Below are 25,523 nucleotides of genomic sequence, written 5' to 3' on the forward strand. Positions count from 1 at the left end.
GTACTAATGGGGTCAACTCAGCCCCCTTTTGTCACCACTCTCCTGCACCCAACAATCAGCCGGATTGACTGTCACGATGATCTACCTCGCTCTCTCCTTCACGCCCTTCTGCCTCCATTAGGACCCTGGCACCCTGATTGGACATATTAGTTGCTATGAGGACAAGCTCTGGTAGGGGTGGGCTGGTAACAACAGGGGGGGTCTGTGCATGCTGGACCAGCCCAGGTTCATCACCTTGCTGGAGGCCATGGGGCGGGGAGTGAGTCAACTTTATAGGGCCCTGGGAGCTGCCCCGGCCCTTAGTGTGCCCACAATCTGCCCTCCTGGTCCTAAACTCCCAGACTGCACCTCCTCTCTCCTGATAAGGAGCTTCCCCACATCTTAACCGGTAAGCAGTTTGACCTTTGACCTTCATATTGTTAAAAATGACCTGACTGAGAATGCTTTAACCCTTTCAAACCTGGAACGACATAATTTTTCTTATGCTGCTTTCAGAGACCTTTCACGAGTATTTAAACCTTTGAAAGCAAAGTGGTGCAATTTCTTTCAAAAAGATGGAAAAAAAAGCAATGAGCAGTTTTACAAGAAATGGACAAATAAATGTAAGAAATATGTAAAAAGTAACAAAAATAATTACCTGAAAATAAGCAAATAATCAAATGTAAAAATCAAAAGCAAATTGCAAAATTAACTTTACAAAGTGCTAAAACTAAAAAATTATATATATATATATATTTCCTGAAATAATAATAATAAATAAATAATCTACTTACAAAATCAAGAAATCTATCTGTGAGTGTGTCTTCCACAAATTGCAAGAAATTAGTTGATTAAAAAAAATTATTTTTAAGATCCAGAAAAAAATGTCTAGGTGGGGAAAGCTAGGACAAAAGCAATATTTAAAGTCATCATACATATAAATTTAAAATTATGGTATTATTAAAATTATTATAATTTTAAAGCACTTTTTCCACTTGTTTGTTTTTACATTTTGTACAAAAAAGCTAACTTTCTTGTATTTTTTAACTGTTTTTGGGGGGTCATGGCATCTTTTTTTGCCTTCCTACAATGTTTTTTAAAAAATAAAGCCCGTTTCTCAGGTTTTAAAGGGTTAAACAAGATTTTTGTTTATCTTTTAGCCTGATATGAGCCTTATGATTTTTCATTTAGATGGCTTATTATGGCCCTTTAAGCCATTAATACTCCCCTTAACTTTTGACAGCTTACATGTCACTTCTCAAAGACTGAGGACAGAGCACATTTAGCACCAACAAGGATTTACTCAATTATACAAGAACGTTATGTAAAGTCATTTTTTTCCGCCACCAGTCTTGGTTTTGGGTTTTGAAGGTGAGCCAACAGTGTCGTTGGAATATAAAGCAGATTTCCTCTGACGTGGCGCTCCATTTGACCACTCTTCCTTTGCCTCTTATGATTCAATGTGGAGCAAATTTAATGCTCTATTTGTACGTTATCCCATGGGCCATTTTACAGTCGGGTGGGTAGGTAAAGGCATGGGTACCACTTTGTGTTGTATAGGTAGAAAAATTAAGAGCACATGCATATTGGGAGCCTCATTAGCGAGCTTTTGTCTGAATAAAGACTGGATCTTACATGGAGAGCATCTGTGCTAAGTGAAAACAATTGAGGTGAAACATCTTTGTCTGCGTTGCCCCTAATCCAGACGCCACTGTTTGCTTTTCCCTGGCAGCTCCCTTAAACGTTCTGCTGCCGTCCAACCCTAATAATGTCAGATTAAGCCCTGCACACAACTGTCCATCTGACATGAGGGCTGGATTTGTGCTGGATTGGAAAATCTGGATGGGATGCCTCCAAAGCTCTGTAATTCTGCACATACACACTCGCGGATAGAAGCAGATTAAAAAGCAGAGGAACAGAGAGGATATGCATGCTATGGTGGTGCGCTTGTGCACCGTTTAAAGTGTGTGCGCGTTCGGTTTGACCTCTACTTCTTTGAGGTGGTTGGGTGCATCGAAAAGTTCCTCCACTGTCCTGACTGAGGCTGCAGTACTACCTCAGAGTTTTATATTTCAGATTATTTGAGGGTTTTTGTTGTGTCAATTGTTCCGTGGTGGATTTCAGGGGTGCTCAACCCTCCCCCTGGGATAGCTGAGCGCCCCGAGGGCTACGCTTCTGATTCACCTCATCCCCAGACATGCCCCCTCGATGCCCGCGTGCCTCACTGGGCATGCCCCCCTTTTGTTGCAGCCGAGCGAAGGGGGGGCGTCCAACGGGGGCGGTGGGTGATGGTCACCCAGATTACGCCTCATCATACGGCCTATTTACACTTGACACCAAACAGTATGGCAAACAGATCGCACCACAACAACCATAACTGTGCTCATTGAGGAGTCGCTCATCACGTAATTTCGACAACGGTCACGTGTTCCTGTGGTCGCTCATGTGACCATTCGGAACGGACCAATCGGGTGGCAGAGTTTGTCCTGGGCAGAGCGAAAGGAAGAGGGGGAAAAAAATCATTTTCCCTTTGCGATTTTTAATCTTGCAACACTGAAAGTGGTCGTCATCTACTGTATCCTGCGCTACATAAAGGTAAACTCTCTTTTTGTGGCTCTTTTGAAAAAAATATTCAAAGGTTAAGGTGTGCTTTGGCATTTTTCCCCTAGAATGTTAAATGCATAATTTATTTTTTTAATTTTTAGAAAAGATGGACTTCTTGAAAACTTGAATGAAATACAGGTCCATGCTGAGTTGGGTAACGCCGTTCAATAATTAATTAACTTGATAACTTACGCACAGACACAAATGATCGTTACCGAGGTAATGAGCTGTGACACAATGCGACTTATTGACTCGTTATCTAATCTGGTTATTTGAAGTAGATCCGAGTTTCCGAAGTTATCCTCAGCACGCCCGAATAAAGCATGCGGTGTGGAAATATTTTGGTTTTCCCAAGAGAATAGTCAATTTTATGGTCAGTCGATTTTGCTCTCAAAGGTCCGTTGATGATCATTGTTTGGGTGTTCATTGTCTTGGCTTGAGCGGTTTTATTGTCTAAGAATTAGGAATGAGAAATGAATGATAACTGGATGAACTATGAAGCTAGCGTGACCTTTTTGGCCGTCGGATTGATGGTCAGTGGCATTGATACATCAGTTCCCCCCGTAAGATCGTTATTCCAATTATCATCACGCTGATATTAGCGCAGCTGATGGCCTTATTCTCGGCTAGTCATAGACCAAAAATGTCATTCGGCATTACCTCATCGGCAACGTTTGAATAACTCCTTTGTTTGGCTAAAAAGCAGAGAAAGTGGTGTGCTCAGGGGTCTAAAATCGAGCAACGCCTGAAAGGGGGTTCGGTAGCGATGCACGGCAGAGACGTGCTTTGGTTCTGCATGACTGCTCGGCGAAAGCTCGGCGTATGGAAGCCATGACTTTGTGACAAGCAGTGATCTCACGTTACAAATTGTGGCAAATCTAAAATGGCCGACTTAACGCTCGGCTCTTAGCACCGCATTCACAGCACAACATGGTGTGCCTGCGTTGGAAAGCCCGTTACACCGTGCAGCTGGAACCCCCCGCCCCCCTCACACTTGGACTATTTCAAGCCAGCACGCAGCACTCGGAGGTACTTTTAAAGCCACTTGGTGATAGTTGGTCGCTGAGTCTTCTTCTCTGATTTGACTGGTTGTGGTCGGGATGTGATGGCCACAGTTTTGATTGTGATTTAGGCTGAGCTATCAGGATGCTGGGCTGCTGATGTGGGCTGACAGCTCTTGAGAGCACTGTCATAGTGGCGTATAGGAAGGCCGATGGGGTAGACGCACCCCCCTCCACTCCGCCGCACAACACCACATACAACAAAAGCCTGCGCCAGACGAGACGTGAGCTGCTCATATACCAGTAAACTGAGAGACAAATCCTCGGGACTCTCTTACGATATCTGACAGGAGCGCCCATCGCCACCAATTATTTATCCTCTGAGTCCTCGTCCCTGTTGCTCGCCCTGTCACTAACTTTGTTTCTGTGAGGTTTTTCGCTCTCCGAACGACTTAAAAGAGGCAATGAAAGTGAGAAGTTCCCTCATGCGGAAGTGCTTTGAACATGAAAACATATGGATCATCCAGGTCACCCTCTGTGCTCCCCCTCCGCTGCCCTACATGCACGCTAATTTCCCTTTTGTTCGCCCTTAATTGGAGCACAAACATGTGCGTTAGGACATCTCCCCGGCCGTGGGTCGAACATATTGGCTACATTACAAGTAGACCTCCTCATTTTTGGTCCAGTTCATTCACGCTTGAGTTGCAGCTGTGTGCATACGCCTTTTTATCTTTGGTGCATAGCTTTTTCTGTTAATCTTTTATCATTAAGGGCCAAAATTAATAACAGGTTAGGGTTAAGTTAGGCAAAAGCAATTTTTAGACATGTTCTGACACATTATTTTCCTTTCCAGCACAGTACTGATCTGAAACTATTGCATCAAGAAAAAAAAAGAAGCAGTACAATAATAATGCTGTATGGATTCAAAATAAAAAATTACCTAGAATTTAGAGAAAAAACAAAGGGAAAAAAGAAAATTACTTAAAAGTGTTTAAAAACAATAGGAATTCCGTAAAAAAAAAAAATGTTTTTTTTACATATGTAATTATACTAAGTATTAATATAGTTTTGGATACATTATCCCTTAGCTATTAAAAAAATATAATTTTCCAAATCTAGCAATTTCTTGCAATTTGCAGAACAGTTCTTGCCAAGTTGCTGATTACCTTTTTCCCATGTTTTCAAAAGAAATCAAATTGTAAAGGTGACTGAACGCAGCACAGGTTAGCAGCAGGGTTAAACCCTTTGTAAAACATGAATACATAGGTGGAATAAAAGCCATAACAGTCTCTTTTAACCTTTGTAAAATAATGCCAAATTTCTGACTTTTTGGTAACAGCTGGCATTCTAATATTTACGAAAAATCAGTTTTATTTAGCTGCTCAAAACCTGTAGTCACTGCTGGCTGTACATAGTACATTTCTCTGAGAGCTACTGCTGTTTATTTATAAATTATGGGGTATCAAATTGATGCATCGACTCAAAAACTTGCGTTTATCATTCAGCATTTTAGGTAGTACTGATGATTTTTTAGATACTTGTAATAAAACTGGAACAACTCCAGCCATTCTCCAAAACCTGCACACAGATTAATGTTTGTGCATCACTTTAAAACAGTGGGATCTATTGATTATTGGGGTTGTGCCTGGTTCAGAATTACGTCATTCAATTAGATCTGATTGTTCAATACAAATGTTTGACTATCGATTACTTTTTTCCATGTTGAGTGTAGTCTGAACAGGGTTTAGCTGGACGATTATGTAATATCATAAACGAGCTATCTGCGCTACCAACGGATCGCAAATGTGCAACATCTTTTGTTGACACTAAATACAAAACAAATGCTGGAGGTTGTATCGCATTAAAGACTGCTCGTCTTTAAGGAAACTCTGAGAGGTCTCTGACTGATTATCTGAATCTACAACTTTCACAGGGCAGACGCGTAAATTACCACATCTAAGCATTTAACAACATGGATAAGATATGGTGCTTAGAGCCAAAAAATACTACATGCATACTGTATATATAGCCAAACCATGGTTTCTATTGTTTATTAGTGTTTAAAAGGGTACTTGTATTTGCAGAGGAATTGATCACGATTTTTACAAAATCTGGGATAGCATAAGAAAACATTCAGAAAGGCAGAACCATAGAAGCATGGGCGTTACTTTGGTTTGAGAAGTGGTATAACTTGACACTTAGGGGCCAGCCACAGAAAAAAAAATGCAATTTGAATCCCATTTCCTGCACTGCTACATATATTTAAGGACTACAGTAACTGAAACAAATAGTTGAGTTGGTCGCCATGCTAAATTCTGCCAGAATAGTGCCAAATATGCTAGCAGAGCAAAATCAGCAGGGCCAAAAGCAAGACAAAAGTATATATAGCACATTTCATACCTAAAGGTGATGAAAAGTGCTTTTCAGATTCATCAGGTCACGTCATAATCCATTATAGCCCAATCACAAAGCCCACAAAGGAAAAAAAAAAACAAAATGTCACTTCTGAGATGCTAGAAAAGCAAATATTTAGCATTTTTGCATCATAAATGACTTCAGTAATAAACGGATAATCGTGGTTGACAAATAATTTTCTGGTGTTTGCTTTAGTCAAATGCCAAAAATATTCTTGTTCCAGCTTCTAAAATTTGACAATGTGCTGCTTTTCTTTCTTTAGGTGATGGTAAACTGAGAATTTTAGTTTTTGGACTGTTGGTTGGATGAAATAAAACATATGTGAGTAATATTACCAAAATAATCAGGTTTTGAAAGTGGGGAGGACACATACACAGATGTTGGTGGATTCTCTTTAAAAGTGGATTATTTAACAGCTGTACACCTTGAAAAATAACCTTGCCTTGCTGTGCACTTTACCACAACGTGTCCTCCAAAACTTTCTGACTCACCGTCCTTCACTAACAAACAGCCATTTGCCAAACTGGACTTGAACCATTTCAGTAATTGAGGACTCAAGACATGAACGAATCCTTAAAATAATTTAGCTGTGAAAAGGTCATGCAGCTCATCGTGTGACGCCTCCTTTCATAGCATGTGAACAGTGCAGATAAACTTAGTTTGAGATTCATTAGGACTGTTTCTAAGGGCAAGACTGCTGAGCTGTGGCACGGACTGAATCCCTGCACTGGCCTTTCTCCAGATGCAAAATATCACACGCTAGAACTTCAATTGTAAAGAATGAAAAACTGCAAACTGATACAATTAAAATACCAAATTTAGGGGAAAGAAAACCCCCGGATACTGTGCATGAAAATTGCATTGTGTCACAAATTTTTAACTGAAGAGAAAAAATAGCACAAAATCTATTTTTCTTGTTGCCCCCCCAATTTTTTAATTTTTATTTTGACAGAATTAAAGCCATTTCCACATTACATTGATGCAGAAATTCAGAAATTGGTGCAGAAAAGTCACAAATGGGTTCATAAAAGTTCACCAGAATGCAGGTATTTAAGTGTTTAACACTTTTTCAAATTTTCTGAGTGAGGATCCCTAACCTCTTGTTACATATGTGCCATGTGCCCCAAACCTATGCCATTATCTATTTATTGCAAAAAAAGACAAAAAAAGACTCTCACTTGAAAACCTTTTGTTCAGTATTGCTACAAATGAAAGATACAGATTCATTTTGTGGGACTTGCAGCCTCGGCTCAGCTCAGCCGTACACTCATGGAGGGTTTTATATCAAAACATCATAATGACATATCTGTAGATATGTGGATTAGGATGGAACAGATGACAGCGGCTTTGGCCTAGATTAGACTGCCGGCCGTCCATTTAATGATTTTCCTTACAGGATTTCAGATGTCTCTTTCTCTCTCTGTCTGTCTGTCAGCTATTGACTGTGGATCTGTGCAATGATTGTTTGGCAACATAATGATACGGAAACGATGTTGCACGCCACACTCCTCTCATACGACTACACCCGAACAGTTTACAACATGCATGAGAGTAAAACTCTTTAGTATCTTTATTTATCTAAGACTCACTTTATTTATCTTTAGTATCTTTATTTATCTTTATTTACTGACCCTGTTAAGGATCAGATGGAGTCATCGATCATTTGAGATCAATTGAGCCTCAAGCATTTTTGCAGTCCAAAATACCTTAAATATGCAGCTAAACTGAGCAGTGAACTTGTTTAAAAAATGTCACAAAATGTGAAATTATATACAAAATCCACGACATAAACACACTGGAGGTTAGAGCGATGAGTTTAGTAACCGTCATTTTGTACTGTCAGAGATTTTCTGTCTACATAAGGGACTGTTTGCTATTTATGAGGGGGTGTTACTGCCAACTTTTACAGAAAATAACATAAAAATTATGTGAAAAATTGCCAAAATTACTCAATTTATCATAGCCAGAAACTGTGAAAGCAGAAATTATTGTTGGATTTTTAAATTTGTTCGATGGTCCTTGAAAACATGTGACATGAATGCTTCTTTTAGAGAAATCATTATCAATCTGAGCTTAACATAATGATCTTTTATTAAAAAAAACTACTGTGCACATCTCTCTGAAAAACTGGCAGAGAATTAACAATTTGCATGAACTAGTATGCAAAACAAGAGTGAAAAACCAAGACTTTTTTCATGTCCAGGATTTCATCTCCAACATTTAAACAGTACGTTAATAGTACGTTTTTAAAATCTAACAACTAAGTTAGGGTGGAGGGAGGGCCATACATATTCCATCAGCGACTCAGGGAGGCTCAAGGAAAAAAATTTGTAGCTCTGGGGAAGGTAAAAAAAGGCACACATCTCCTCTGACAAATAAAGAATAAACATGTAAAATCCATAAAAATGGCTGAACATTAATTTTTGGAGCAGAAATTCTCTCAAAATCCCAACAAATGACAAAGGAAATAAGACTCACAGCTATTAGAGAAACTAGTCTGGAAATTTTTCTCTAATTTTTCATATATTCTTTCATGGTGGAGGGGGACTCAATAATAAATAAAATACTTGCAGCTTTGGGGAAGGTAATAATAAAACCAAACTAAGTCAACTACCACAACTCCCCTCAAAAACCTCACTCCGCCACCCATCTCCTCTGACAAATAACAAACAGTCCCTATGCATCCAAACTGAACAAATCCATTGAAACTGATCTTTTTTGGGGGCAGAAACTCTCTCAAAACCACAAAGCAACGACTAAGGAAATGCCTCTCAAAGCTACAAGAGAAACAAGTTTTCAAATCTTTATCTTATTCTTGATATTTTGAGTTAAATGCTGCAATTTGTTCACGATTGAAAACACTTTCCGACAGAGTGACGTGCATCATGTCAAAAAGAGCCAAAGCAAGTTGATGGTCACTTTGCTGTGCAGCCGCTCTCGGCCTGCAGAGCCAGAGAGTTTTATATTTAGTGAGAGCTGTAATGAGATGATTTCCCTTCACTCTTCCTGTCATATTTCTTTAAAAACCGTACATTTGTATGCCTTTAAAACAGTGACGTTCAATAGCATTGGTGTCTAGCTGTCTCCAGTTTTCCTCTTCATCCTCAAAATGCGCCTCCACGTGCCAAATATCTCCCCTTAACTTTGCTTTGAGTGTTTTTGCATCTTTTACACCCCAGTTCCTCTGCATAAGAGCAGCATCTCCCCATTGTTCCGAGTCCATAAAGAGATAAAAAAGAAGAGACCTTGGATTCAAGTTCTTCAAGAGCAATGCCTTTTCTGTGGCGAGCGCCGAGCAGACGCAGGGAAGAGATGGGAGGCGAGTGGAGGCGGGAGGGGGGGAGCCATTTTGTGCAGTGCGTTGTCCAGCCGAGCGTAAAGCGTGATTAATTCAATAGCCGCCATAGAGGAGGAGGCTAGCAGCGCTGCAACACCGAGCATGACCCACTTTCCCCGTCAGATGTCATGAAAAATTCCCTGCCATCCCTCTCTGCGGTTCTCATTTCCCCCCCGTCCAACTTCCTGCCTGATTAACAAAGACACAGGGGAGGGAAAGTGCAAAATCAATGCATGCACAGTGTGTCTGCAATAATGGGAAGAACACGAGAATTTTAAAAAATCTGAGCTTTTCAAACGGATGTTTGGTACCTTTTAAAATTCAGGCCTTAAAATAAAAAAATGGCCAATTTTGCTGGAAGGTTTTAGCCCATTGGGGCAAATGATTCACGGGGCCTTGACCTAATTCTATTATGCTACAGGATGTATGAGCAAAATACAGTCTGTGAGGACAACTATTCAGCTCTTAACGCTGACCTCGTTCATCTCAGGTCCAGCAGAATCGTTTTTGTTGACCTAAATCTACAGCGAGAGTTAGTGTGCTTTAATCACAGAGAACGAGGCTCTTTAAAGTTTTTCTTTTACTGTGAAAGAGTGGAGACAGGAAGTAGGTTCGGGCCTCAAAATGTACGCGAGAAAGCACAGAGTTAATGTCATCCAAAATTTCAATTTAGCAGAACACTTTGCCATCCCTGCTGGCTCCAATCATCAATCTTGAGTTGTTTTTTTTCCCCGTCCCCCCCTCCTGCCCCTGGAGAGGACCTGCACCGCTGGCTTGGGTCTTAAACCCGGATTAAGGCTTTTTATGTAATCTGGTCTCCTCTGGGAGATTGGAGAGACAGCTGGCAACAGAATCCCTGTCCTTATCTCTCGAACCTCCCCTGGCCTCCAACCAGCACATCCCTCAGCTCGCAGCTCCGCATGCAGCGTAGATTAGAGGAGGCAACATTTCTGAAGCCACGGCTTCATGCTGCAGTCGTACGTTTGCAAAAAAAAAAGAAAAAAAAAGCCATATTAATGCAACATGTTATAACATCATACCAACTATTCAATTAACTGTTTAGTCCTCTGGAGTGCAGGCTCACATTCACGACTCGCTCACTCTGTTAAGCACCTTTTAAACCGTCCCTGCCCCACATGCTCGTGTCCTCTCTGCAAAAACTCAGCTGTGAGTCTGACGTATCATTTCGTCAACCTAAGAGACTGTAAAACTGCCAGGAGCCCAAAATACAGTGACAAAAGTATGACTCTTCAGCAATAATCACTAAAACGTCATTACACAATAGTTCTAGGTTATAAATCTATTGTTTAACTGTATATACAAAAATAAAGCATTTTTTAAAAATTACACTATAATGCAAAGTATTTGCAAGCAAAGGGATTTTATACTTGTAAAATTTCTTGTAAGCCACTGAAAATTACAAATAACTCAAAATTTCAAAAATTAAAAACACTGTGTATGTGATACAGATGATGTTATGCCCCTACAAATTAAAGAATGCTTTGTGTATTCATTAATGAATTGAATGTTTTCAACAAAAATGTAAAAAATACATTCCTTGCCTCTTAAATATGACTTTTTGGCCATCATTTTAAGTCTTCTATGATCGGAAACTGCTTATCTTTAAGTTCTGAACGGGTGATTGAAGTAGAGAAAAGACGTCATTTTGGGCCTTAAGAACATGTGATCCACGTTATTTCCCTATTTTCTGACATTTTAAAGATGAAACAATGCTCATTTCTCAAGTGATGTATCTTTATTATCACCACGCTTTGATTGTGTGCTTCAATGCAGTCAAGGATTTTGCAGTTCACTACTATACTTACTTAATACTTGTCAGATAGTTAATCAGCGATTAAACAAACAACTCGTTCTCTGAACTGTTTGTCAGACAAAAAGAGACTTTGCAACATAAAACTGCAGATAACAGTTTGTTGCAGCTGCACTTATATTCAATGTTTAAATTTTACTGAAGCTGAGAGCTTTACACTTTCTGTAGATGGTTCATAAGACTTACACAAGAGAGGAAAACATGACTGCTGTGTTGAAAAATAGATAATATTCCTAAACTTCTATCACATTTTGTCCATTAGGTTAAAAGTACAGAAATAACCTTCAGTGGCTCGACATGTTAAGTATCTTGTTTTATGTATTGTAAAGTAATTTAGTGGATGTGTTTCTGCCATGCAATGACGCAGTAGTGCTTTTAAAGTATCATCACCTCTCCCATCATCTCCCTACAGGCTGACAATATGCTGAGCCACAAAATTATGCAAGATAAATGTGTGTATCAACCTAATGGCCAGTGTATGAATGGTACATTTCTGCAGACGATGGATACATTACATTTGTACGCTGTTATGTAACAGATACATTGAAAATGTACATTTCATTTGTTTCAGCCACGCTGTGTATAACATGTGGTTCAGTTTCAGCACAAAAACCATTTGGTTATTGTGAGGAAAAGTTCATGTTTAGCTGAAAATATCCAGTTTTGTGGGAGACAATTTTGGCTGAAGAAGCTTTGATAGTCATGTTAAAAAATAACGTTTTTGTGGTACAACCCTGGGAGGAAATGCAGCTGTGTCTTGGTAAAATATAAGTAAGTTTTCATTATATAGCTCAAAATTACAAATCACAGTTGGCCTCCGAGGCCGTTACAACATACTACATCCTTCTGTCCTTGAACTTCACAGCAGATAAGGCAAAACTCCCCCCAAAAAACAAAACTGCTTTTTGTGCCACTATCCTGGCAGGAAACACGACGATTTCTCAGTTAGAAAGCAAAGGTAGACATGCACATCCTGTCTAAACTTGGAGCAGGTGCCGAACCAAACATGAGTCTGATGAAGAGCGGTCTTGCTCAAAACATCACTTTGGTGCATTAAATAACTGGAGCCCTGTAGTGTGCAAGCCATTTTTTCTGCCTTTTTCAGATAAAAAACAACACATTTTTGTAGCACTAGCCACTAACTAGAAAACGCCCACGTTTGGTGGCTAAAAAGCTGCTGAAAGACACAGCGATGACTCACTTTAAAACAATGTGTTTTGTTGTTTGTTGGTCTGCAACGTGGCAGGCGTCTCTTCTAGTTTCCATGCCACGCACCATCCCCTCCACCTCCACATGATGAAATCAGCTCACATATTACATCACTTTTGAAACATTGTTATGATGCATATGAAATGTGCTTTGCAGAAACGTACAATGGCATTATTTTCTTCAGGCGACTGTATATAGTTCTACAGCCAATCTGAGCATCATTCAGGGGCATTAAGCTGTTGAATCGGGTTTGTTTTGTTGGTGATAAAAGCCTAAACAGGGTGATTGCAAGGTCAAGGACTGGACAATCTACCTTCTCAAGTTCGTGCCATAATTTTTTTCCCCACTAATTTCATATATTCCCATTTCTTTTCCCTGCCGAGACCATTACTGTAAACTCAATCAGCTCATTAGCGATCACAGGGGAAAGAGGGAGGGCGAAAAAGGAGTGATTTCCATTTCCACATAGCAACAATGCGTCTGATTGGCAGACGGTGACATTATCTGTCTCTTCAGTCAAGGTCAGCTGCTGCAGGAGCTCTTTCCCACATTATGTCTTTAAACTAGCTGCAAAAAAATCTGATTTAACTCTTGCTGAAATATTCAGCAAAAATCATCAATATTTTGATATATATATCCGCCTGCATCCACATTTTCTTGGCAAAAACAAAAACAGGAAATTCACATTTTTGTGGGCTAATTTCTACCTTGATGCAGTTCAGTTTATCTGCCTGGTGTAACGGATCCTTTTTCACTAATTTAATCTATATTAAAATTCATTTTTTATCATTTAAGAAGTGGAGCATATCATCTACAATCATTATAAGCTATTTACAAAATTGAGTGCCTTTAATCTCACACTCTAAATGTGTTTCCCCTTCCAAAAAAAGATGGTAATTTATTCAAATTTATCAGCAATTGCTTAAATTTTGCTGTTTTTTCACTATTTAGAGCCTTTACCTAAATCTGGGTGTGATGCAACTCCCTTAAAATCCCACAATTTAAATACCAGAAGCTATTTCTGATTGATTTTTTGATACAAAAGTTTCAAATGTGCACCAGATTAAGAGCATCCATCCCTACTTGCAGCCGTCAGATCCACTGACGGGACTGCGGCGCCCTCTCGTGGTCGCTCTCCAAACTGAAGTCTGGCTTGAGTCATTACATCACCTGTCAGCCAGAATTAGATGGGTTGCAGCTGAAATGGGCTTGATAAAAATAAATATTGCGCTCGACGTTCGATGGCTCATCTCGTGACTGAAGAGACATATGCTGACCTACATTTCAATGGATTTATATTGCAAACTGTTGTGTGCTGCAAACAGAGACATGTTATTTGTTTGTAACAGAGATTGTTGGATCGTTTTTACATCCTACAATAAATTTTATATTGCCATTGTTCCCCTGGGGGCAAAAATCAGATGCTGGGCTCTATTTTCTCTCCCCCTGCAGTTTTTACTGTACTAAAATACTACAAGGTTCACGTTTGCTGTGTGGTAGTATGATTACCAATACTACTTAAGAAAAAAATGATATACTGTATAAACACAATACTGAAGTCCTTAAACTAGATTTTAGGATAATCTTTAAGACATGACCTCGTCAGACTAAGCATGAAGAATATGTTTTAGTGATATTCTGGATATTTCTTCAGAAAAGATAAAAAACAAAAAAAAAACTGTTACACTGGCTGACATGTTCCTTTATCATTTATTTCCAAAAGACACAGGTTTATTATGACTTAATCCCATATCAACTGTGAAAAACGGCCTTTAAATCACTAAATGTCTATTAATCTGCAGCTAAAAATAGTCCCCCAAAATCCACGTTTAACTCCTGTTTGAGTAATGTTTGCTCCAAACTACAGTTGCCACCTGCTTTAGTGAATTATGGAGACTTTTTTTGCAAGTGAAATTAAATATTTGTTGTCTATTTTTTAAGTTTCACATCACATGTAAGAAGGCAATGATCTTGAAGTTAAACGATGCAAACAAAGCCGGGAAGTCAGAATTTACTGAGAGATTGATTGACTAACTATTTTTCATAGGCTTTCATAACAGAAAATATAGAATATATTATCCTTTTCTTTATGCAAGTTTATATTGTATTGAACATGGCCGCCCACAAGAGGGGCAAAACTTTTGAGTGCCAAGATGCAAGTATCAGGGAGGATAGCAATAATCATGTTCATCCTAAAATCTAAGCAATGACAACCATATGTGGAAATGGAAATCCCTCCTTTTTTCCCTCCCTCTCTTCCTTATGTGATTTTAAATTGAAAAAATCACCATGACCTTTAAAAAACAACAAAAGCAAGCATTGTATTCATTGCTGCTTTAGTAAAATGTGGCCTGTTTCATGATGACAACACCCTGCTTCTGAAAAAGACATAATATTGATGTTTTCTTAGATAACCGTGTTTTGTCACAACATGGGTGACTGGCAGGCCTCAAGGAAAACCGCTCAGCCTTACTCTCAATTTTCCAGTTTTTATAGCCGTAAAAAATTCCCTCGCAGCCCAGAAAGGCCACCATTGACCCCACAGACCACCACTGAAAAAGACACGTTTGTAAAAGGACACATCGAGCCACAAACAAGGTCGATTATGACTCCTCCTATTCTGAATATTTGATCCATGATGGTTTTATATTTGTAAAACTTTGCTCAGGCTGTGAAAAGCAATTTAAAAATCTGTGACATCATCACAATGTTAAGTATATAAACCAAGCAGGAACTTGCAGACGGGGCCAAAGAAAATCTGGAAACTATAAAACTGTTTTGACACGTGCAGCAGGCGAGCAGCTTCACTGGAATGAATAGGTGCCGTCGTGATGTCAAAAATCTAGGTATGAGTATAAATCTGCCGTGTCCAACCACACGGCCTGAGACATTTGGGCAAAGCAGATTGGGGAGGGCCCTTTCACTGGACCCTTTTAGAGGGCTAGACAGTTTTTTGGGCCGGCCTGGTGGTGAATATTTAGCACCAGCTAAGTCAACCTGTTATCAAACAACAAGCTTAAATTTAGTTTAAAATATGTAGAAAGTAGTGCTGGCATTGAGAGTTGCGTGGTTTGTGTCCTGCTTTTTTGTCATCTGATGGGTCAAAATCAACATGAAACAATTCAGAAAAAGTACCACACTATATTCTCTTTGATGATTTGCAATTTCACAGTCACAAAACTCACTAAAGTGCCTCAGTCTGCATCAAAAACCAGGAGACACACCGAGAAGAAAATGTAAAGCAGCTCAATCTGTCTTCTCTCTTGCAGGTGACCGGTTGGCTGACTCCACCATCACACTCGCGTTGGCCCTTGAACTCCTCTCTCACGTGACCACGCCCCTTCCTTCACATCCAATCCCGACATGGAGCCCATCAAGGTCCAATCAGAAGGTGGACTGAATGTGACCCTCACCATCAGGCTGCTGATGCACGGCAAGGTACGGACAAACAACTAAAGCTATTCTGTAACTGTCTCTCGCTCTAGTTTTATTTCCAATTATCAGTCTGAAGAAAACAAATCATTTCAAGGCCCCTGTGGCAAAAATACACCTAATGTTGTTTGTTTTTCTGCAGGAGGTCGGGAGCATCATAGGAAAGGTATTTATCACAGACGCAACAAGCAGACCATGTAAAGCACCAAAACGCCTGTAGGAAATACATCTTAATAATGCTTCCTTTTCTTTACTTTCAGAAAGGAGAAACGGTGAAGAAAATGCGTGAAGATGTAAGTAGAAGTTTTCTGTGAATAGTCTATTATTGTCAATGCTCCTAATATGTGTCCCATAATCATGCGTTTTTTTGCTCGATAGAGTGGTGCCCGTATCAACATCTCAGAGGGGAACTGCCCTGAACGGATAGTCACCATCACCGGGCCAACAGATGCTATTTTCAAGGCCTTCGCCATGATAGCCTACAAGTTTGAGGAGGTACAAACTTCATCATGTAACCACGACAAAATAACATATTACACTGAGTCAGTAGCAGCACTTGTGGAGGAATTACTGTTTTACTGTTATATATTCTATTATAATATTATTATTACTAATGCATTGATATTAAAGCAGGAATTACTTCTGGAGCTGTTGGTTAATATAAATTTCAAATTTGTATAGGACTGCAAATAATTGTTTTCCTTATTGTTTAATCTCCTAATTTCTTGCATAAATTGATTCAGATAATTGTTTGGTGTATAAAAAAAATATCAGAAAATAGTGACACATTAACAATATTTGTTCTCCGTCAAATAGTTATTCAAAATAAATTAAAATCCCACATATGAGAAGCTAAAACAAAGACATTTTTTGCATTTTAACATGAAAGTATGTGTTTAAAGTGCATATAAAGTGGCATGAAAGGAAAATTTGCAGGGGGAGTAATTTTGTAAATACACTTACCGCCACTGTTATGCTTCAGCGTCTCTACTGTCTGGTTTCCAAATGGAATACAAAGCAGGCTTGGCCCTGTTATGTAGGACAGAAATGTGCTGATCTAACCTTGCAGCACCCTTTGAAAGTGGGCCAGTACTGTGTTTTGATTTGGATGCCATATCAACGCACTTCAAGCCGGATCAAACTAACGAGTCTCCAAAACAGTACACATAAACCAGTGCGAGGAATGAGTGCGGAATTGCCAATTTGAAGGGAGAAAAAAAAGCAGAATTTCCACATTTACAAAGAAAAAACTTTGCTTTAACCCCCTTATTTATCATTTACAAGCAGTAAGCATGTGACCAAGTGTTGTCCAACGTTTCGTACTGTAGAATATGATATTATATTTGATATGCATAAAATTACCCAAGTAAGATGCAGCAGTATTTACTTAAAGAAAAGCAGCAACACTACTTTACACAAACACACATCTACAAGAGTTTTCTGCACTTTCTACAGATGCAGGACACATGCATGACGGTTGATTTCTCCAGAGCCACCACTGCACAAACTGAAACTGATGCATTTCACTGATAACAACTGGTCTTTTCTCCCCTCAGGACATCATCAACTCTATGAGTAACAGTCCAGCCACCAGTAAACCCCCTGTAACCCTGAGGCTCGTTGTCCCGGCCAGCCAGTGTGGCTCCCTTATCGGCAAAGGAGGCTCCAAAATCAAGGAAATGAGAGAGGTAGAGAGCAGCTTGAATATTTCCCCCCCATCTTCTGCTATATTAATTATCTCTATAAATACCAGATTGGTGAAGATATCACCAGATTTTTTGAAAAATGTGCCAGTTTTAGAGGGATTTTTTTCAGAATATGCCCTTTTCAAGGTGCAGCCATGAGAGACTGCAAATCAAATATTTATGGCTCATTCAAAATCCTGCATAATCCAAAATGCTTTGCACACATTTCCTCATTTAAATTTTGATTTTATAAACATTTTTCCTACCTTTAGTCCACAGGAGCACAGGTCCAGGTTGCAGGCGACATGCTCCCAAACTCCACCGAGAGAGCGGTGACGATCTCAGGGGCCCCAGAAGCCATCATCCAGTGTGTCAAACAGATATGTGTGGTGATGCTTGAGGTAAAGTATGGGAGGGGAGGGAGGAAATGAAGGAAAAATTACCTTCAATCAACATAAATTAACATGTTGTGATTAAAAGATCTGATAGAAACAGCAGTTTGCTAACAGTTATATCATTAAGATTTCACACATTATTTTAATAAGGAAAGCCATCAATTATTATGCGATGAATCAAAATTAAAACCGCCGACTGAATTAAAGGCTGCATCACTTGTGAATCTCGTCAATGTGAAGACAACATGCATATGCAACGGCTACTTTCAACACTAGAAAAATCAAAACTCTTAAGGGGAAGATCACTCCAAAATCAAAAAAAATCATATTTTCCCTCTAACCTGTTTATCAGTCTTGATTGTTTTGGTGTGAGTTATTGAGTGTCGGAGATATTGTCCGTAGGATTGCGTGTCTTCTCTCCAGTATAATGGCACTAGATGGCACTCAGCGTGTGGTGCTTGAAGCGCCAGAAATACTTTTGAAAGGCTCAATGGCAATGTCTCTTTGCAGAAATCATGACCCGGTTCCTTGAGATAATCCACAGACCTTGTTGCGGGCAGTTTTCTTGTACGAACTATTTTCTAAAGGAGAGGCAGCTTTAATTTAATTCAGCAGATCGTTGACAGTTATTTTTCTTCAAAATCAAAGTCTGAGAACAAACTTCAAGTTTCCCAAAGGAGGCGGCCCTTTAAAACTTAAGAGAATTCAACATCAAATGCACGTCTTCCCTCTTTAAAGTGTCTTTTTCCACTTGAACAGTACTTTCTCAGGTACTTTCCTGAACGAAGGTGATTTCAAAGTCAGTTTGCTCAGTTCCTCCCTGTTGTGCGCGCTCTGTCCCTTTGCTCCTTTTGTTCTGCCCTCAGTCAAACTTCAGTTAAGTGGCTGAAGCACCTGTGTGAATGGTTGGGCATTCTGGGAGATGTAGTCTCTCTGAGTGCTCCTCTCATCCATGTGACAATCTGATCAGTTGTGAACCGATTGACAGATCAATTATCCATCCTGTGAGTGACAAACTGAATTTTTTACAGCTGCTGTTTTCATTGCAATGGCGGCGTCTGACATTCAGACTGCTTTTACAAGGACAAGAGATTCACAGGAAATGATGCAGCATGTTACTCAGTAGTAATGTTTGTAATTTGGCTCATGGCATGAAAGGAAAGTTGAATTGTTGATTATTAAAATAATGTGTGAAATCTACAGGTAAGGGGGAAATTACGCTGATTCAGATGTGAACTGTTGATTTAAGCAGTATAATTTAAACACTACTAGTTTGATCTGCTTTATCGAGGGCTGTTTGACAATAAAACAGCAATTCCTCTTAATTTCTGTTGTCTACAGCTCATATAATTTCATATCTGGTGCATTTAATGTAGAGTATATGTGCTTTAATGTCTGTAAATCTGCAAAGCTACCCTTCATTGTATTGCTGCAAACACATTTTCCCAACTGGCAAACAAATAATGCAGAAACAAGCAATACTGGCTTGTAGTAAATGTCTAAATTTGCCTTAAACCACCTTTTTGCAGCTGACTTTCCTCAACATAAAAGTCATAATGCTTTGGATCAAAGGGCTACACTCTTTCTCTCTTTTTCTTGCACCATTAATTTGAACTATCTGCACAGCCAGTTCTCCGTTGGGCCTTCATGATGGCACCAGCCATGGATACTAGGACATTTGTGACATGACTGTAAGTCTCTAGAACGTGGACGTTATTTAAAACACAGTAGTCATCATTATCCAGTTGAAAGTGATGTTGCAGGTAAATCCAAGTTTAGTTGTGCACTGAACCACGATTTGGACATTTTCTGTCAGCATGAACACACAGTGAAGAGCACTTTTGTGTGAGTGTCACAGGTTGTCTTCCCTCAGGCACCGTCCCTCTTGGTTTTCACTTTATGCAACTCTTTCTTTCTCTCTTTCTTTCTGCTCTAACACTCTCTCCACATCTCACCCCTTCTTCTTCTTCCCCCCACTCTCTCCTCCTCTGCTCTCCTCAGTCCCCACCGAAAGGTGCCACCATCCCCTACCGCCCCAAGCCTGCCTCCACCCCTGTCATTTTTTCAGGTGGCCAGGTAAGAGCAGACCCACTGGGGGCGTCCACAGCCAACCTCAGCCTCTTACTGCAGCACCAGCCACTGCCTGTTAGTGTCGCACCAGGTTTTACTCACTTCTCCTCCCTTCCTCACTGAACCCACCCGTCCCGACTGGCATGAAACCATCTCTGCTGTTTACTGTGCCCTCACTGTCACCATCACCTGCAGCCACTCACACCAGAACTGGGATAAATGGCATTAACAGAGGATCTAAAGAATGACAAAGTCAAGTTTTGGGGGAAATTACCTGTTAATAGTTGTTAACAAAGATGAAGAAAACATCCTTGTGTTCCCCTTTGGAGAGAGTCCACAATAATCCTACAAGGACAGAGCATAAAACAAAATTTTATCCACGAAATTTGAATCGAAGGAAGTCAAATCAAAATATAAGCACTCAAAACAATCTAAACTTGTGATTTTAATTAATTTATAACCTTGAAATTCATAATAATTAAAAGCCATCATGGTTACTAACTTACAAAGGCAAAACCAACCTTTATTTTGTCAGCAGAGCTTGATTAGGCAACTTTAAGGCTGTGTCCAAAAGCAGACTTAACATCCTAAAGATGCTGATGTAAATTCACTTACATGGCAAGATGATCCAAACTGAGCCGTGCAGGAGAGCAACAGGTAAACACAGGAGGCTGAAGGGAAGCAGGTGTGCAGACAGAAGACAAAATCAGGTGATCTGCAAAGAAAAAAAAAGGAAAACTCAATAGAGGCACCTAGTGGACTGGATGTAGATAACATGAAACTTGGGAAAACAAAAAACACTGAGGTTAGTGAGATAGAGCCAATTTTAAATACTAATTAATAACATAATAAATAAAAAATAAAATGAAAGACCAACATGTTATATCCACTTAAGAACAGATATAAATTATTATTTTATTATCAGTTTTTAACTGATTAAGTTATTAATCAATTAATCTAACGGCCTACAGATAGTCAGGAGAAAACTAGAATTATCAAAACAAAATTGTTTGGTTTTATTTTACATCCATGTCTCATATGTAACCATTGAAGTTGGATTCTTCTACTAAACGTGTAAAATTTTGTCATAATTAGCGTACATGTTCTTGAGTTATGGTCAAACATTTTTTTGAGGTCACAGTGACCTTTAATTACTCAAATATAATATTTCCATCCTTAAATGGACATTGGTGGCAAATTTGAAAAAAAATCTCTCAAGATGTTCCTGAGATATTGCGTTCACAAGAATTAGTATATTCATATTTAATTCTGTATAATAATGTTTAGATGGTTTATACTGGACTGCGCCTTACTGCTATCTAGATTTTCTATGTTGCTCCGGCTGTTTTGTAATTTTAGTCTTTTCGTAAATTGCACTCTTTATTTCTGCACATTTTTTCAACTTTGAACTGCAGTTGCTGCACAGCAATTTCAGTCAGTATAAATAAAGTTATATCTTATGCTATCTTATCTTGTCTTTGATCAAAACTCAAGAGTTAAAGACTTAACTATCACAAAATATTAGATATTCTACCAATATTTACATTTGAAAAGCTGGAACCAATGAATTCTTTAGCATTTTTGCTTAAATGACTTACACATTTAATCTCTAATCAAAATAATATATCTGATTCATGCTGATTGACTAGTCAATATTGTGTCATCTCATATCTAATCAGCTGCATTTGAGAGAAAAGATTCTTACCACTTAACATCTAGTTTCACTTTATATTTCTCCGCATCCTTTATCCTTAAAACTCTAACGATTTAGCTTGCTGTCACATAAGAGAGCTGCTCTTGGCATTTTGGTTGATAAATTACTTAATAGTCGACTCATTTATTATAGAAAATGGTTGATTAATTGCTCTGCATTTTGTTACCTTGTAGCTTGAGGAAGAATAAATGAAGGATCACAAGTAAGCTGGTACCCTCATCAATTAATAGGAAAGCTGACGGTTTCCGAATCACACATCGAACATATTTCCTTTAAATTCTAATTAATTTAAAAAGTCTACATGGGATATTACTGAAAAGCACTCTGGCAGACTTGACATGATATATTTCGTGGTTACAGTCGAGCTCTGGTGGCTGTCTCTGCTGATGAAATGAAATTTAGCTCAGTTCTGACCTCTGTGGTCCTCTTAAACCACACATCCAATAGGTCGAGTCACATTACTCCTCTCAGGGCCGCTCCTCTGGTTTCCCCCACACACCCCTCCCCCGTCACCTCCCCACTGTCTGCACTGTCCCTTATTGATTTAGTTCAACTGGATCTGATTGATGAACAGTCTGAGAACATGATAGTGCATGACTTTTTTGCAAGATAAGGTTAAAAATATACGTCTGTAGAGTGTTTGTGTCGTAGAAATGTCAACTGTTTTTCATTTTTCATATATCATATTTAGTTACGATCCAAATTTGCAGTAGAAATTGCTTTAATACATGATATGTTTTATGTTTGTGGGCTTTTTCCGATGATGTAACGAGATAACAATAAGCTCTTCTCCTCATGTTTGCAGGCTTATACCATTCAAGGACAGTACGCCATCCCACATCCAGATGTGAGTGCTAACCCCACCAGGCAGTCAACACTGCACTCTCCATAACTCTGTCTCGCTGCACTCGCAGGCTCTTCACTCTCTCTCCGCCAATATTAATATTAATTGCTAATATTAATACAGCTTTTTTTCTGATATTTAATTCCTATATCTCTCTAACTTTTCTGTCTCTTGCCTCCCTGCCTTTTGTTTGGCATTAAACCTCATGGGGCTTGGCCTGCTGGCTGGTGGTTTCGCTCTGTTTCATATACAAACGTTGAGACCTGAATTTTGCTTTAAATACGCACCATCAGGCTGTTTCAGCTTTATATTTCTGCCATTTTTGAACGCTTTTCTTCGTTCTGAACATTTTTCTGACATTCAAGACTTAAATGTCAGTTGACAAAATCATTTAAAAACCGGCGGAGAAGAAAACCAGGAATATAACAATGACTGAAGTTTTAGGAAAAGGCAGCGCTGGTGGCTGATTTAAGAAGATGGAGTTGCCCTTTAATATGAGGGAGAGTTTTTAAAACCCCGTGTTCATGACTCCTTCACAATACAAGTAAATGTTATTTGAACAAAAATGAAAGACTACATGATCACATCTTTACTGTGATAAATTAGATTTTATACGGAAGTTTTATGTCTGCAAACTACAAGAAATGAAGAGAAACCAACAGAAACAAAGAAATGCTATTAAAAGTTTAAGTTACTGAATCGATGTTTACACCCAAATGCCAAAGCAATTGGCAATCATCAATGTAAATCTGGTTGGATGTAGTTTTAAGTGTCTCAGAGGCATAGCAACAGTAACTATGGGGGGCGGGACTTAGCAAACATTACATCATGACCTTATGGCCCCAGTCTCAGGCCAAGTCCTCTATGAGCTTCTTCTCTTCTCTTTCTGTCTCTCTTGGTCTTTGTCCTTCACCTGTCTGTGTGGTTACTTCTCCTCAGATCCTCTCTCTACTCTTGTAGCATTTCGGACAGACCTCTATGTGTGCGTGTGTGTCTGTGTGCGTGCGCGTGAGTGTGTTTTTTAACGATGACCTCATAGCTCTGCTGTCCTCCTCCTCCCCCCCTCAGCAGTTGAGCAAGCTCCACCAGTTGGCTATGCAGCAAACCCCCTTTACCCCCCTCGGACAGACCACCCCTGCCTTCCCCGGTACGTACCCACCTACACGACGACCCTCTTTACCAAAGCTCCTTCTCTCGTTTTTACCTGTAGAGACAAACACATTCTCTACCTCCTTTTTCTCTTTCTCTTCCTGTCTCTGTCCTTACTCTTTTCTTCTTCTCGTCGTTCTCCTCCTAATGGTCTCTGTGGTGCACTGCCATTGACATGGCCTGCTGGTGGTCTGCTCTTGTTGATGTTGAGGTTTCTTTTGTTCTTTTGTTTTTCCCGAATTTTCATTCTTTTTAACGATGCAATTGCCTCAGAGAGTTTTTTCCCCTTTTCGAGTAGAATTAATCTTGTCAGGTGATAGAGTTTTATAAAGTGTATGCAGGCTCTGCTTAGGGCTGAGCCAAACTTTCCAGTGACATAAAATGCTACTGGTAGCCAGGTCAGTTTATCAATGCTGCTCACTCCCTCAGTGTGCCAAACTCTATTTTATGTCCTCTTCCTTCCCTCCTCTCTTTCTGTCTGCTTCCTGTGTTCAGCAGCAGGTCTGGATGCCAGTAACCAGGCCAGTACTCATGAACTCACCATTCCCAATGATGTGAGTACATTTGTCATAACTGTTGAATTATGACTGCTTTTTCTCACTTCTTTTATTTTTTTTTGTCATGACAGGGATTCACTCTAAACAAAGCTGCAAAGAATTGCTTTATCCAAAATGAAAGAGTCTTCTTTCAAAAACTGAAAGGTTTTAAATGTTAACGGGATTAATTTTGCCTCCAGCACCACAAGTATTTAAAGCTGGACTCTGACACTTGTGTCTCCCCCTTCTGGCAGTGAGAGTAACTACACACACGTTGTTGATGCGTGCTAATAATGTGAGCTCCCTGCTGCTGATTGCTTTCTTTTTCTCTTTCTTTTTCTTTTAAGACTTCCTCTGAATACTGATGTAAAATTCTAACTGTAGCAGCCACCTCAGAAACTTTTCTCGGAAACTTCTTGAGACACTTCTACCATCATAAGTTTCCCCATATTTACACATCCCAGGACGTCAAATACCAATGCTTTCTCACGCCGAGGCTTGAGACAAATGGACACACTGTACCATCTGTAATGCACGACTGTGTACTGGGTGAAACATGTTTTAACACATTGCACACCATTGTGGTTAGGTTTGGGCAACAAAACTTCTGGGCTAGGTCTAGAAAAAAACACAATATTACGGGTTAAAATGAGACTATAACCTGATGTAAGTTTTGAGCACTGATGGCGTAATGTTATGACAAAAAGCAGTCTCCTCTGAACGTCAAGTATTGCCATGGATGGGTTTATATTGCAGTTAGCTGCAAGCCTGGTGTGTCTCATAGAGACGCCAAAGGTGCCTCGGGTATCACACGTCGAGGGGCTTGACAAAGTGTTGTTATTTGACGAGCTGGGAATGAGAACGAGCTTGCCAAACTCCTCGCTGCTGCTCCGTCACCATGGTCTCTCCTGACCCCTTTAGCTCTATAAAATGTAAAATGTAAACTTCCTAGACACCACTGTGGGAAAGTTGCCACAGACACCACAACTGCAAAATACTGAGAGCTTTCCCTGGTGGCGATACGTTTAATCAACATCGTGAGAACTTGTTTGGCAAGAGCTTTAACGTTACTGCGGTTCACTTATGTGGAAAAGTCTTGCACTCCATCTTTAAAGACAACATTATATCTCGAGAAAACTGTCACACTTATTCAGCAGTTTTGATGATCTGTGGCCACTTTGTGCCAATTTGTCTCTGCCACTGCCAGAAAAGTAAAACACTCACTTTTGAATATCATGACAGAAAGCTTTTCAGAAAATCCATAAAAGTCAAAGTGACATTGTGATCAAATCTACTGACTCATTCTTGAATATTTAAGTCAA

At 39.5% G+C, this 25,523-nt stretch overlaps 1 protein-coding gene and 1 long non-coding RNA gene across 6 annotated transcripts in view; one reads left to right on the plus strand and one right to left on the minus strand.

Moving 5' to 3' along the window:
- The first annotated feature begins 236 nt into the window (after positions 1–236).
- The window catches only part of LOC121962782 (poly(rC)-binding protein 3-like), a 31,258-nt gene continuing 5,971 nt past the window's right edge, over positions 237–25,523 (plus strand). The window contains exons 1-11 of one of the 5 annotated variants that reach the window (XM_042513077.2): positions 237–388; positions 15,646–15,814; positions 15,951–15,974; positions 16,069–16,101; positions 16,187–16,303; positions 17,365–17,496; positions 17,766–17,894; positions 19,890–20,033; positions 22,478–22,519; positions 23,585–23,663; positions 24,161–24,219. In XM_042513077.2, coding sequence (XP_042369011.1) covers positions 15,740–15,814; positions 15,951–15,974; positions 16,069–16,101; positions 16,187–16,303; positions 17,365–17,496; positions 17,766–17,894; positions 19,890–20,033; positions 22,478–22,519; positions 23,585–23,663; positions 24,161–24,219 — 834 coding nt within the window. In that variant the 5' untranslated portion in view covers positions 237–388; positions 15,646–15,739. Of the gene's footprint in view, positions 389–2,390; positions 2,575–15,645; positions 15,815–15,950; positions 15,975–16,068; positions 16,102–16,186; positions 16,304–17,364; positions 17,497–17,765; positions 17,895–19,889; positions 20,034–22,477; positions 22,520–23,584; positions 23,664–24,160; positions 24,220–25,523 lie in introns of those variants that run through there. The other 4 variants (XM_088074598.1, XM_088074597.1, XM_088074599.1 and 1 more) reach the window with 4 other exon arrangements.
- The window catches only part of LOC148185463 (uncharacterized), a 40,163-nt gene continuing 34,679 nt past the window's right edge, over positions 20,040–25,523 (minus strand). The window contains exon 5 of the long non-coding RNA XR_015775891.1: positions 20,040–20,673. This is a non-coding gene — a long non-coding RNA (uncharacterized LOC148185463). The remainder of the gene's footprint in view (positions 20,674–25,523) is intronic.

This window comes from Plectropomus leopardus, chromosome 24 (assembly GCF_026936395.1).
Source record: "Plectropomus leopardus strain MGB_pleo_1.0 chromosome 24, ASM2693639v1, whole genome shotgun sequence".
Classification (NCBI taxonomy): Eukaryota; Metazoa; Chordata; class Actinopteri; order Perciformes; family Serranidae; genus Plectropomus; species Plectropomus leopardus.